The sequence below is a fragment of the Vulpes vulpes genome, chromosome 9 (assembly GCF_048418805.1).
Source record: "Vulpes vulpes isolate BD-2025 chromosome 9, VulVul3, whole genome shotgun sequence".
Lineage (NCBI taxonomy): Eukaryota > Metazoa > Chordata > Mammalia > Carnivora > Canidae > Vulpes > Vulpes vulpes.
The window spans coordinates 61,196,842-61,212,303 of NC_132788.1; the positions used below are offsets into that span (position 1 = coordinate 61,196,842).

Genomic DNA, 15,462 nt, shown 5'->3' on the forward strand with positions numbered 1-15,462 from the left:
TACAGCTAAAAACACTGAGCTGCAGAAACATCAAATCACCTGCCCAGGATTGCTCCTGACAACCAAGTGGCACAGTTGAACCCAGAAAATTTTGGAGTTCACCATGGAAGCAAGGGCACAAGGTCATTCCAGGCAAGGGCACAACACTGCCAAGGCCCAGAGACCTGAAGATCCATGACTCGTTCAGATGATCTGTGGCCTGAGCATTTCTCTGGGGCTGGAATGACAAGAGTCAAGACCAGGGGTTGTAGAGGGGCAGCTAGGTGGCATCCAATAAACCCTTGAAAGGATTCTGTTCATGGCACTCAGAAAAACTACCCCAGGCAGGGGTGGAGAGTGGTGTGAGGCTAAGGCTGCTGGTAGGGATGCCAGGAAAAGTGGTCCAGAAAGGTCCTCCCAGAGGGCCAGCCTCAACCCTATACCCCATCACTTCTGAGGATGGCAGGCTTTCTTCTTTCCCATCTTATTTCTGATCATTAGGAACTAAACTTGCCCTCCAGGAGAAGCTGTGTGAATCATCCCTGAGTCAGAAATTGCTCCCCTGTCTCAGAAATCCTGGCACACCCTCAGATTTCCTTTGTTGTCTCCGACCCTTTGAACATCAAAACTTCTACTAGCTTCTTTCCATCGCCCTCAGAACCACATCTGAGCTTTAAGATGGAAATACCTCCTTCCTCAGACTTTTGAGGCCTTGTGCTTTCTTGGGAAAATATTCTCCTTGTCCAACTATGTACGTTCTGCTGAAACCACCCAAGCATTCTGTGTCCAACTATGTACATTCTGTGTACATTCTGTGTACATAGTTGGGTGCTGAAACCACCCAAGCAGATCTTAATTTTATATTTTATGAGACCTCTTTGAAAGTAGGTTGATACTGCAGTTAACATTTGAATTATTAAGCTTTAAGATGGAAATACCTCCTTCCTCAGACTTTTGAGGCCTTGTGCTTTCTTGGGAAAATATTCTCCTTGTCCAACTATGTACGTTCTGCTGAAACCACCCAAGCATATCTTAATTTTATATTTTATGAGACCTCTTTGAAAGTAGGTTGATACTGCAGTTAACATTTGAATTATTAAGCTGAGAATGGGGACTTGTGGAGCCGAATTGCTGGAAGTTTATGGTATATTTCTGAATGTATAAACTGTCGAGAAAAAAACAAATCTCCCTAGCGCCTCTGAAGTGGTTCAGGAGGAAAGAGCAAAAAAGGTTTTCCTGGCAGGCTGGTCTTCCTAAATAAATAAGCCACACTTCACCTAATTAGAAACCCCAGGTCCTCAGTGTACCCCATTCCTAAGCTGAGGTGGCTGTGATGCTGCCTTACCCCAGAGAGCCCCAGTAACCCTCAAAGGCAGGAAGGAGCTACTTAAGTTTATTTACCATAAGTCTTAGAACTTGAGGGACTCCAGGAAGCAGAGAGCCAACCTTTGAACTCAGATCTCCTGGCTCCAAACCCAGGGCTCCATTGAATATTCCAATATTCCAATGAGCCTTAAAGTCCCCAAGTCAAGCCACACTCTGAGAGTGGGTTCTGGCCAAGCCAGGGGTGCCATGCCAAAAGGTGCGGAATACTCTGGAGGTGACTTTGCAGGATGCTAAGATGGGGAAGTGGGGTGGGCTGTAGTTCTGATATGTGAAATTGCAAGGGCCTATGTGTTGAATTCAACAACTGTTTTGGTTGTTTTGTTTTGTTTTTGCAAACATCATCTCTGGGAGAAGAGCTTAAAGCAAATAATCCCAAATAGGGAATTTGGATTTTTAACAGAGCTGTTAATCCCTACATCATACCTTGACACCCTGCATTGGGCATGTACACACACACCACACACATACACCATACTCACACACCACACACACACAACTGCATATATACACACACCATACACGTACAATTGCACACACCACACACACATACACATACCACACCACACACAGACCATGCATATATATACACATCTACACACATACACACACTACACACATACATTGCACTCACACTCCACACACACAACTGCCTATGCACACACACAACTGCATATACACACACCATACACATACAATTGCACACACTACACACATACACATACCACATCACACACACCACACATACACCATGCACACATACACATACATCTACATGCATGCACATACCACACACGTACATGGCACTCACATACCACACACATACACCAAACACACAACGGCATATACACACACTTAAAAATGTCACATAAAAACATTTCAAATGATTCATTTGATGTTACAGGTATTTTATTACTAAAGACCTCTGAAAGTCCCCCCAAACAACCCAACAACCATAGCATGGTAAACTGCAGCATCTGCAATATGATGATGTTTCTAGGAGTGCATTGGAAAACAACTTTCTGCTGAGTGGTCATCTCTGGTGGCCTAGCCTGGTCCTCCTCACCCCCGAAAGGCAGGCACTGGCAGGGAGCCACCATACACATACAATTGCACAGACCACACACATACACTACACCCATACACCTGCATACACACCACACACATACAACTGCATACACTTACCATACACATGCCACTCCATATACCACACATATACACATGCACACACAATGTGCTGCTGAGCCTGGGAAGGTCCCTAAGGAGTCTGCTTTCCAGGAGTATGTCTCCCCAGGGGGTCTCAACCTATCCTGCTCTGTTGTCCTAGGCAGTCACACTGACCTGCCTTCTCAGCCACTGGGGAAGATCTCATGGCTCTGCTACATCATGTTCCTCAGGAGGCCTAGCACTGAGAAGCTCCTGGGGAGGGAGACCTTTAGATCACAATTGTGGAGGCCAGAGTTCCGCCCCATCTGGTCTCCCATTGGCAGCACCCTACACACACAAGCACAGAATTATTCATTTAGTCATTCCATATTCATTGGTTACCCCGTAGTAGGACACAAAGATAAGTGAGACAGACACATCCCACCGCCTACCCCCTTAAACTCTAAATCAATGGTCAACCAGTTCCCTAGTTAACCAAAGATCTCCAGTGCTGATGGAGTCAGGCAAGACTATGGGGAGAGCCTGTGCTGTGGGCTCAGAGCTGAGAACACTAGGGCCAAATCCTAGGTGGGCCACTTAATAGCAGCGTGACCTCATCTCTCTGGGCCTCCCCTGCACACAGCTGTGAAGTAAGAATACTCATAGCTGGCCTCTCAGGGAACTGTGGGGTACAACCAGACCATGCATGTGACAAGCCCAGGAAAGAAGGGGGCAGAGTTAACATTCAAATGGTGGCCAGTGCTACTGCTGTTAAGCTGGCTGGTAGTTCATCCGGTTTTCAGGGTGGCTCCCTGCCAGTGCCTGCCTTTGGGGGGTGAGGAGGACCAGGCTAGGCCACCAGAGACGACCACTCAGCAGAAAGTTGTTTTCCAATGCACTCCTAGAAACATCATCATATTGCAGATGCTGCAGTTTGCTATGCTACAGTTGTTGGGTTGTTTGGGGAGACTTTCAGAGGTCTTTAGTAATAAAATACCTGTAACATCAAATAAATCATTTGAAATGTTTTTAAGTGGCATTAAGTACATTCACATTGTGTCACCATCCCCACCATCCATACCAGAATTTTTCATCTTTCAAAACTGAAACTCTGTCCCATCCTACACTAACTCCCCATCCCCCCCACCCATGACCAGCCCCTGGTGCCCATCAACCTACTTTCTATTTTTATGAATCTGGCTTTTCTAGGTACATGATACAGGTGGAATTATACAGTGTCTGTCCTTTTGTGACTGGTTTATTTCACTTATAATGTCATCAGGATTTATCCGTGTTGTCACATATGTTAGAATTTCCTTCCACTTTAAGGCTGGATAATATTCCTCACATGTATAGACCACACGTCCCTTTATCCATTCATCCGCCAATGGACATTTGGATTGTGCTCCCACCTCTTGGCTTTTGTGAGTAATGCTGCAATTGAGCATAGATATACAAATATCTTTTTAAGTTCCTGCTTCCAATTCTTTTGGGGATATACCCAGAAGTGGGATGCTGGATTATATGGTAATTCCATGTTTAATTTGTTGAGGAACCACCACACTATTCTCCACAGCAGCTGCACCATGTTACCTTCCCACCCACAGCACAAAGTGTAGTGATATCTTCACCCCCTCACCAATGCTTGTTTTCTGTTTTGCTTTTTATAATTATTTTTTAAAGATTTTATTTACTTATCTCAGAAAGAGTAAGCATGAGCAGGGGGAGAGGCAGAAGGAGAAGCAGCCTCCCCACTGGGGAGGGAGCCCAGTGCTGGTCTCAATCTCAGGACCCTGGGATCATGACCTGAGCCAAAAGCAGACACTCAACCAGGTGAGCTGCCCAGGCGCCCCTCTTTTGCTTTTTATAGTAGCCATCCTAATGAGTGTGAGGTGGTACAGGCTAGTTACCCCTTTTTTTAAAGTTGACTGTATACCCAGCATGGAGCCCAATTTGGGGAATGAACTCATGACCCTGAGATCAAGACCTGAGCTGAGATCAAGAGTTGGATGCTTAACCGACTGAGCCACCCAGGCACCCCTAGCTGCGCTTGTTTCATCTTATTTTTGCAGATATTATTTATAACTTGTGGCTCTTCTGGTCATCATCATTCCTTGCTCTTCGCTCTATTTACCGCCCAGCACCCCAAACAGGAACATGAACTGTCCTCTCAAAATTATGCCTGGTGGCTGCATCCCACGTTCCCAAAGGGCTCAGTACCTCACAGGGAAATGTGCTGGATGAAGCTCTGCACTGGGAGCCGAGGGGCCTGGGGACAGCCCCAGGCCTGCCCCTCCACAGGTCTGTGACCACGAACAAGTCACTTCCCTTCTGGGCTTGCTTCCTGTCCATTAAAACTGAAACAATACTGATGCCTTAATTCCCTTACAGAATCAGAGCCCTAGAGATAGAAAGGCTCTTGGAAAGCCTACAGCAATAGCAAAACCTCTGGGTTTGTCAAGATTTAAAAAAACAAAAACAAAACAAAACAAAACAGAAGAGAAGAGAAGAGAAGAGAATAGGGGTGGGCCCCTGCTTCTTAGTAATGCACGTAGGCAATCTCGGAGCTCAAGTTCATGGAAACAAATTGAATTACGTAGGAGGCAGCTCTGCCATTTGCAACCATGGATTGTTTGAAATCCTTTTAGAAGAAAAGTAAAATATTTCACAGAGGATAATAAAATGCCGGGTATTCTGAAGACTTAACTGCTCAGCTCTCTTGTGCTAGTAAGTAATTAGGCATTTTTATTTAAGTCCTCCACGTTGTCATTTTCTTTCATTAATGGAGAGGGGAGAAAAACTATTGTGGAAAAGAAATAAAATTCTGGAAATCACCGGAAGGTTAATTATAAAAATGTAGGAAAAATTAAAAGTAAGTAAATAGGGGCGCCTGGGTGGCTCAGTAGGTTGAGTGTCCAGCTCTTGATTTCGGCTCAGGTCGTGATCTTGGGGTTGTGCTCAGTAGGGAGTCTGTGTAGGATTCTCTCTCTCCCTCACCTTCTGCCCCTCCCCCTGCATGTACACTTGCACTCTCACTCTAGTAAATAAACAAACGTTTTTTAAAAAAATAGAAGTAAATAAATACATAGTTTCTTAAAGCACAACGTAACACCATACTACAGAGACAAAGGGAAGTGCTTCAAATTTATTTTTGCAAACATGAGAAATGGGAAGCTGTACCAAAAGTTTCTTTGCTCCCAAATCTAATCCCACCGAAGAGCTCAGGAGTGGGGAGCCTTCCAAGGCCGGTGGTGCTGGAGACATAGTTCTGTATGGCATGGGAACAGGCCAGAGCTATGTCCAGTCACTGTCCTGTTGCCTACACGGCTGGTCTATGCCAGAATCTTCCTGACCCCACCTTCTGCCTGTCTGGGAAGTCCTTTTGAGCAGTATGATGGAAGCTGAGGGTGAGGATGCAGAGTTCTGGACAAAGCTGGTCTGAGACCCACAGAAAGCCACTAATAGAAGGGGGCCACTAATAGCACAGACATGTTTGTAGGTAGATATTCCTCTTCTAAATCTCTCTAGGGTTTGGGTTTATCTGCAGTGACTTTTGCCATTCCCAAAGCCACCTCCACCCGAGATGCTGCATTGTAATTTTATGCAAGGAGATGTGCACATGTGCGGGGGTACAGGTGGGACGTGAGTTCACCTGCCAATATGAACCTCCCACAACCTCCGGCTAATCCTGCCATTAGCTCATATGGAGGTGTCTTGTTCTTGCCTGTTAATCTGTGCCTCTCCCACCACTCTGGTCTGCATGGAACCATCCAGCCAACAATTAGTAAATGCCTACTGTGTGCTGGGCTGATCCTGAGAACCTAGAGAGGAAAAGAATACAATAACTGTTTACTCAGAGGGGAGTAAGCAATATTCAAAGACACAGAGATATTTGAGGTGGCACTTAAAAAAGCAAGGAGGTATTTGCCTGGCAGGGAAAGAGGGAAGGAACAGCAGAGACAAAAGCACAGAAGCATGAAACAGCTCACGTTCAAGCCACCACCAAGGAAGTGAGAGTTGCTAGAGCAGAGGTGGTCACTGATTTCACTGGGACCCCAAGGGTGAGGGTGAGGTTACGTCCATGCAGCCCAGCAGCTGGCAGAGGACCAAATCAGTGAGTGGAAAGAAGGAAAAGAGGAAAAGTAAACAGCGGCTTAGTCATAGAATGGAATCAATCGAGCAGTAAGAAAGAACTAGTGCCATAAACACAGGTGATTCTCAAAATGTACTTACATTTGAATAAACAAGGCTTAGAAGAATATTACAGTCTCCTTACATGAGGTTTTCAACATGCAAAGCAGCACTGCACATACACACATGCGTACATAAGGTTAAACTACTTGGAATCTACCATTTTGACTTACAAAAATAGCAGTTTCATGTGGCTGAACCTAAATTGAGATCACAAGGGACAGTCCATCCATAGCATGGACTACTACTCACCAAGGAAAAAGGACAAGCTATTGACACACACAACAACTTGCCTGGACCTTGAGGAGATTATGCCAAGTGAAAAGAAGCTAGTCTTCAAAGGTTTCATGTACCATATGATTCCATTTATATAACAGGCTTGAAATGACAATGTAAAGATAGAGAACAGATTAGTGGTAGTCAGGACCTGGGAAGGGGTGGAAAAGAAGGTGACAGCAAAAGGGTGGTGGGGGCACCTGGGTGGCTCAGGGATTAAGCATCTGCCTTTGGCTCAGGTCATGATCCCAGGGTCCTGGGGTCGAGTCCCACATCAGTCTCCTCACAGGGAGCCTGCTTCTCCCTCTGCCTATATCTCTGCTTCTCTCTGTGTGTCTCTCATGAATAAATAAATAAAATCTTAAAAATAAAATAAGAGGGATGGCATAGGGATAGGATCCTTGTCATGGATCTCCTTGGTGATGGTCACAGGAATGCACACATGATGCCATTGCATAGAACTAAACACATACACACACACAAGTGCATGTAAAATTGGTGAACTCTGAGGAAGGTGGGTTTGATTACAGCAATGTCAGTATCTTGGCTGCGATGTTGTACTGTAGTCTTACACAGGTGAGCACTAGGGGGAACTGGATGAAGAGTGTATGCCATCTCTCTTTACTATTTCTTATTGCATGTGAATCTAGAGCTATCTCAAAATAAAAATTTAAAATACATACCAGGTAGGGGCACTTGGGTGGGTGGCTCAGTTGGCTAAGAATCTGACTCTTAGTTTCAGCTCAGGTCATGATCTCAGGGTCCTGGGATAGAGCCCTGTACCCAGCTCCAAACTGGGCGTAGAGCCTGCTTAAGATTCTCTATCTCCCTTTCCCTCTGTGCCTCCCCATTTCACACTCATACACTCAAGTGCTCTCTCTCTCTCTGTGTCAAATAAATAAAATCTTAAAAAATATTTTTTTAACAAATGGGGTAATAGTACCACCTTTAAGATAGAGGTTCTTTCTGGGGCAAGAGATGGACTCTGCAGACAGGGAGGGATACATGGGGGGGGGCACACCTGTATCTGCCATGTTCTCCTCAAGAAAGAAAAATCTGAAGCAAACATGGCATCATGCTCAGGTTCTACAAAGCTGAATGGAGGGTACACAGGTGTTTCTTTTCTTATTCTCAATCCTGCTTGTATGTTTGAACAAGTTTGTAATTTTTAAAAAGCTGACCTTGCTCCTTTCATCCAGAGCCAGGACTGGGTCCAGGCTGAAGAGGGCTGAGGGTGCAGGTGGTGGGACAGGGGGGCACACAGGGCTCACTGAGAAGGTGGGGGACACAGAGGCAACCCCGGCCTCTCTCCACAGCCCCCAGAGAAGGAGGGTGCCCTGCCTCGGCAGGTGGGCAACAAGACGGAGTGCGGCCTGCTGGGCTTCGTTCTGGACCTGAAGCAAGACTATGAGCCCGTGCGCAGCCAGATGCCGGAGGAGAAGCTGTACAAGGTGTACACCTTCAACTCCGTGCGCAAGTCCATGAGCACGGTCATCAAGCTGCCGGACGAGAGCTTCCGCATGTACAGCAAGGGCGCCTCTGAGATCGTGCTCAAGAAGTAAGAGGCGCCGGCGTGGGTGGGGGGCAGGGAGTGGGGGACCACAGCGTCGTGGGGACACCACGTCGAGCGGGCTGTCCCACAGGCTGGGCTGGAGGGCCATCTGGCACCCTGGGGTGCAGGGAGGGGCCCCTGCCCAATGTCACACGGCAGGACCTCCACGTGCTTTCTCCAGTTTCCTCTTTAAAATTTCTACAGAGAGCCCTTCCCCTACTCCTCCCTACATCACTGGGTCATCAGGAAGTGCCACCTTGTCACTGTTAAAGCTCCCTTATTTCACTTCCCTCAGCGCAGAGTTGGTTGACTGTAGTGATGTTCATTGTTAGCTAGTGCTCTCTGGCTCCAGGTGCCAGAGATAAGCCTGGAGAGCTAGGCAAGTCACTCCCAGTCTCAGGACCTCAGTTTCCCCACTCATACCTTGAGGGGATTGGTGTAGCCCAGTGGTTCTCAACTCTGACTCCACATTGGAATCACCCCAGGAAGCTTTTTAAAAACCACTGATACAGGGCACCTGGGTGGCTCAGACCCTTAAGCATCTGACTCTTGATTTCAGCTCAGGTCATGATCTCAGGGTCATGAGATTGAGCCCTGTGCTGGGCTCTGCACTGGGCATGGAGCCTGTTTAAGATTCTCCTTCTGCCCCTGCGCCACTCCCTCTCTAAAAGAATATACTAAATATACTATACTAAAAGAATATACTAAAAATCAGTTGGAACCTCTGAAGTAGAGTTCACACGTGGGTTTCCCCCAAGCCATTCTAATGTGCCAGCAAGGTCCAGAACCACTAGCCTAGGTTTCATGCCCTTTGAAAATCATTTTAGCTGTGAAACTATTTTTTCAGATGAAATCTTGTGAATATAAGACAGATCAAAGTAGATGTGATGTGCTCTTGCTGAATGGACTCGGGCAGATATTGCAAGAAGGCTGCCTGATTTCTTTTTGGCTGGTCCTGATTTCATTCCTGCCTGGGGCCCAGGGGCCTGGACCAGCCCTGAAGCATTGTGGGAGATGAACTGGACGGACCCTGGATGACCAACCACGGCCAGCTGGGCATCACTGGGGAGGGGGAGGTGAGCTCGAGCTGGTCAGAGGGAGGACCCTTGGGCCCTTGGCTGGACCTCACCTATCTCCCTCCCATTGGCTCCCAGGTGTTGCAAAATCCTCAACGGGGCAGGGGAGCCCCGGGTCTTCCGGCCCCGTGACCGGGATGAGATGGTGAAGAAGGTGATCGAGCCCATGGCCTGCGATGGGCTCCGCACCATCTGTGTGGCCTACCGTGACTTCCCCAGCAGCCCTGAGCCCGACTGGGACAATGAGAATGACATCCTCAATGACCTAACCTGCATCTGCGTGGTGGGCATCGAGGACCCTGTGCGGCCCGAGGTAAGCCACCTCCCAGCAGGCTTGGAGAGGCTGGGATCCCAGCTTGCTGACTAGCTAGCATAAGTTGCCTCACCTCTCTGAGCCTGTTTCCCTGTAGTGTCCACAGGGTTTTCTCCTTACCTACTCCTAAGCATTCAGATTCATAAGACCAACGTAGGCCACACTTGGCATTGATCTGCTCAGGACATGGGGTAGTGCCCCACACCCTGCCAGTAGGCGCTGCTTTGCCATGGGGGCAGTTCATCCACCCAACCATCCATAAACCTTCCTTGCCCCGAAGGGACAAGCATAGGGTCTCCCCTGCCTTAGAAGCCTCCTGCCCCCCAGGAGTCAAGATCTCCTATAACACAGCCATAGGCCTGGATTCCAGGATCCCCACAAAGGAGACACCCAGAAACAAAGGCCACCAGTATTCAGGAAAACCCCAAGTTAGCATTCTGTCCATTCAGACCCAGTTTCCCAATCAGTTAACCCTGGCAGGCTTGCACAGCGACATAGCCGACAGTCTCCCTTTATCAGGTTTCCAGGGGCACAGAGCTAGAAAGTCAACCCAAGGTCAGATTCTCAAGCAGAAGAGAAGGGGATGACAGCACCCCTCCCTGTAAGGATCCAGGAAGATGATGTAGTAAGTGCACCTACTGTGTGCTTGGCCCCCATAGGTCTTCAGCCTCCTTTCGCTGCATCTGCACCTGGTGGGGGGCCAAAATTCAGTGCTGGGGACTTGCAGGGCCCTGTGCTCTGTCAGCCTGCCCTGCACAGTTGGGCCCGTGTGGTCAGTCAAAAGAGGGGGCTGCCTCGAATCTCCAGCACATCGCTGTGGGCAGGCAGAGCGAATCCTCACCCTGGGGGGCCCTAGAGGGCAGAGCCCAGAACACAGGACAAGGCACAGAGAGGCTGGCCTCCATGTCGCCAGAGGACAAACACGGTAGCTGGGTGTTGATTCCCAGGCCAGCCCGGGCTGGACCCAAATTGGCCTCGGCTGTGGAAGGCGGTGACTGTATCTCTCAGGGCCACCTTCCTCCACCAGAGGCGACATCGCTGTTCCCCACTTGCCCTGACACTGTTCCCCGGGGGGCCTCTTGCTGTTCCCTGATCCTCTTGGAGCCTCCATGTTTCCCTTCTTTCAAGTGAAAGGAGGTAGACAAGGTGTTTTCCGAATTCCCAGCCCTGATGTTCTGAGAGTCTGTGTTCCAAAGACCAAGTGAAACTCGAATGTCACTGACATGGATTTTCATGTTTTAGCAGCAAGGAAAGGCGATGCCAAGAGTGTGAGCTCAGGCATCAGACAGACCTAGGATCCTGGGTCCCAGCATTACTAGCTATGTGGCCTTGGGCCAGTTGCATAACCTCCCTGAGCCTCTGTTTCCTCATCTGTAGAGTGCGGATAGGAAAAGTATTCTCCACACATACATACCCCCAGCTACTATGAGGTGTCAAATCACACACACAAAAAAAACAGGCAGAGTCTGGCATGAGGTAGGTAGTCCATGAATGTGGGTCCCCTCCTTTCATGTCTCTTCCCAGTAGATTCAAAATTCTGGATCTAGTGACACATAACAGCCCCTAACACAGAGCCCAGCCTCTGGAAGGTGCTCAATTAAGTGTGGAATGAATGAATGAGAATGAAAGGACTTGAACACCCATCTTCCAATACCATGCCTGGTACTTATCTCACACACGTCTACCACCCATAGGCCTCCTCACTCCCACCCAGAACCTCAAAGCAGCAAAGGCAAACTGTGTCCCAGGTGCTCGGCCATATGTGTTATCCTGCAGACCACGTCTCTCCCTGGACTGACAGGCCAATTATTAGCCTTCCCTGACATGCCCAGTCACTACCAGGCGCTAATGGGTTCAGGCTTCCCATGACCAGTTATCTCCCGGTCTAGTCTCCACACAGCAGACAAGGCCAGCCTGCAGCTTCCCTGTCCTTCCCATTCCAAGAGCTCCTAGCCCATCACCCTAACTCCGAAGCATCCCTGAGATGGGGTGGGAAGTAATATCAGACACATACCCTTTTTTTTTGTCATGACCTGTACTAATAACAGATGTATTTTATATCATGACTCAGTAAACACACACAGTTAACCAAAATAAGGATATCAGAAAGTAATGTGATGCACTTGGAAGTATTTTCTATTTCTTTCTTTTTTGTAATGCTAATTACCACCCACTAAACTGATTTGACAATCCACTAAAGGGGTATGATTCTAGGTTTGAGCTGCTGCTGACCTGGACCAAATGCTTCTGCACACCCTCAGTGAGGCCAAGCCAGGACAGTGATGTTCCTTCCCAAAGTCTCGCACTAAGTGGCTGAGCAAATCCAGATTAGAACAGGTTTTCTGCCTTCCTGCCCTAGGCCCTTCTCCTGGGTGCTGCAGAAATGGAAGGGCAAGTGGTTCTAAGTCAGGAGGGTGAGGAGAGGCTAAGCTGGGTCCCAGCATATTCTGTTGATAGCATGATCATCCAAAGAAGCTGGCTTCAGGCTCAGACTCTGGGAAGGGACAGCTGTTCCACCCATCTTGCAGACATCTACATTGGAGAAAGGGGGCCTAGATCCAAGCCCCAACTCTGCCACTAACAAGCCACTTCCCCTCTCTGTGCCTCCATTTCCTCATCTGTAAAATGGGAGGTTGGCCTAGATGCCCTGCCAAGCTCCAGCATTCTGAGACGACCAGCTGGAGGGCTTACCCTGATACTTTTCTTTGCTTCCATCAAGTTAGTACACCCTTGTTGGTGACCTCCTCTCTCCCCCAGGCTCTCCTCCAGGATGTAGATTTCGATGTTTGTGAGCTGTTTTGGGGAGCAGTGACTTACTAGGGTGACACAGCAGAGTTAAGGGATAAGGACTTGAATCCAGCCCCTGCCACTCCTTCACAGAAGACCTCAGGTGCATCCCTTCCCTCGGTCTCCGTTTCCCCATCTGAACAATTAGAGTTGGACATTCCCAAGTAAGGGACACAGCACAGTTGCTGGTGATGCTAACTTGAAAGCATAAAAGCTCTGACCTGTTGACTCAGCATTTCCCAATGGGGTGGGGATGGCTTTTGATTTATTTGGCTTTTAGGCTAGGTGATTTATACACATGGAGCTAAACTCAAATGGTTCAATAGCGCAGACAGTGAAGCAGCCTCTCATGCTGGTTCCTGCCTCACAGGCAGCCACCGTCACTAGCTCCTTGGGTGACTAGGCCAGTGTCTGTGCCTGTGGTTTTGGGCAGGCTCTCCCAGGCAACCCTGAGGCTGATCGGACCAGAAACCTCAGCCTGGGCCACCTCTAGGGTCCTACGAACATTTTCAGATTCCTTTGCAGCTGTCACTGAAACATAAACTCTGCCTCCCTCAGTTTTCGCATCTGTCAAGGGGACAAATCATGTTGCCTTCTTCCCTTGAGAAGACAGAAGACAGAACAGATCAAAACAGGCTTGTTGATCACCCCCCAGACACATGTAACATGCTGCCTCGGGTACATTTTCCGATACTGATTGAAGCCACAGCAGATAAAGCCATCAGGAGAGCAGCAGTCTGGGATTTGCCCGGTTATCCGGGGGTGTTGGGAGCCCTTGGAGTCACAGACAACGGGTGTCACCAGAAACAACAGATGTTTAAAAGCCTTTATTTAATGAAAACAGGAAGCACCCATTTTCTGGCTGTTTTTCCTCAGTGAGAAAAATCTTGGATAATTTTAGCAAAAGAAGGAATTTTTTTTTTTAATTTTACAGTTATTTTGTCTACATGGAAAGTGTATTTCAGCCAGATCGGTGCTTCTGTGGCTTAAGTCTTAATCATCTCTGGATCCTCGGTGCCCAGAAGAGTTCGATGTTCAGTAGCTGTTTGTCAAACAAATGAACCAGTCCCTTTGGCAAGGAAATGCTGAATGCGGTTTAAGGAAGCATCCCATTGGGTTGGAAGAATCCTGAATCACTTCATGAGTAGAAGGCATTGCACAGGAGAGAGGGAGAGATTTGTGACACAAAGATTAAAAGGGGGAGAGTGGAGCACCTGGGGACTCAGTGGTTGAGCCTTGATCCCAGCGTCCTGGGATCAAGTCCTGCCTCAGGCTCCCTGTATGGAGCCTGTTTCTCCCTCTGCCTGTGTCTCTGCCTCTCTGTGTGTGTCTCTCATGAATAAATAAGTAAAATCTTTAGGAAAAAATAAAACTCATACCCCTTTTACAAATGAGGAAGCCAACACTCGGTTGGGTCCCCAGGGCAAAGCTCAACCCAGCCTTTCAGTTCCTCATCCCCCTCTCCCAGAGGCAGAGAAGCCTCCGGGAAACTGTGGATGCCATACACAGAGGAAACTGTGGGCGCCATAAAAATTAGCTGCCTCCTTTTTCTCCCTGAGCCAGCTTGTTTTGGGGAGCCCTAGAGGGTGGGATTCCAAGCAGGCAGATTTCAACTCCCCAAGACAGCCTTGAAAGCATGAGTCTTTCTAAAACACGGTACTAATCACCTCATCCCCAGTTCAGAACTTACCATGGCTCCCAGGCTTGGTATCAAGCCCCTGATTCCAGCACCTTCTGAGTGCAGGCCCTTCTCTAGTTCATGGGCACCAGCTCCTGCCCCTCATCCTCCTCAGCCTCAGCCCCTCCAGGACACCTGCCACACTTTCCGCAGCCCCCTTTGCACCTTCTCTGCCAGTGCGTCTCAGGGAACAGTTCTCTCTGCCCGGGCCACAATGAAGTGGTCATCTGTGTAGCCCCAGCCAGGGCGCCGTGCCAGGCACCAGAGCCTCAGTTAGTGTTGGCTGAACAAAAGCAGCTCAGACATCCCCTTCTCCAAGAAGCTTTCGCATATTTCTTCTCTCCATCTACTTCCTTCTGAAGGAATGGCACCCTCCTCTGTGCTCCCAGAGCTCTTTGTACAGAGATCTTTACCAAAGACCTGCCTCCTGCAAGAGTACAAGTCAGGCCCAGAACAACTGCTCTCATCTGAAAAAAAAAAAATGATTGTGTGAAAGGATATGATAGACTTGTTCCACTATAGAGTGGTCAGCCTTAGAGGGAGTGAGCACCCCATCATCAGATGCATGGAAGCAGAGGCTGGCTGGCCATCTGTTGGGATGCCTAACAGGAATCTCGGCAATGAACAGAGAGTCAGAGTCATAACCTGAAGCCCCTTCCAACTCCAAGACCTCAAGCGTCTTTCAGTCAAATATAACCTGAATTATTGCTTTGAAGGGGAGCCAGATGAGGCATATAAAGCCAACAGAGTAGTGGCTCTTTCCTTTCCTCTTGGATCAGGAGACACCAAGGGGCTGCCGTCCAGGTTACAGCTGTTGTGAGGACATCGATAAATTATGTAAGCAGGATGTTGGACATTCCACATCCCCACTCCCTCTGGCTCTGTAGAAAGAGGTCATGTTTACCTATGCAAGCAGGCACTGCGGCACAAGGCAGAGGCCTTGCTCACGTGGCCCCAAGCCCTGAGAGGGCACCAGAAGGCTCTTCCCCAAGCCCTGGAAACACACCCAGAGGAGATCTCTGGTCAGCTTACCCTGCTCTAGCCCTTGTGATGGGGGAGATCACTACCTGTCACCACAGAG

At 48.5% G+C, this 15,462-nt stretch overlaps 1 protein-coding gene across 46 annotated transcripts in view; it reads left to right on the forward strand.

Moving 5' to 3' along the window:
* Positions 1 to 15,462, forward strand: part of ATP2B2 (ATPase plasma membrane Ca2+ transporting 2) — a 458,951-nt gene that overhangs the window by 417,851 nt on the left and 25,638 nt on the right. For all 46 annotated transcript variants that reach the window (XM_072720298.1, XM_072720317.1, XM_072720309.1 and 43 more), the window contains 2 exons: positions 8,292 to 8,533; positions 9,682 to 9,916. In XM_072720298.1, coding sequence (XP_072576399.1) covers positions 8,292 to 8,533; positions 9,682 to 9,916 — 477 coding nt within the window. The remainder of the gene's footprint in view (positions 1 to 8,291; positions 8,534 to 9,681; positions 9,917 to 15,462) is intronic.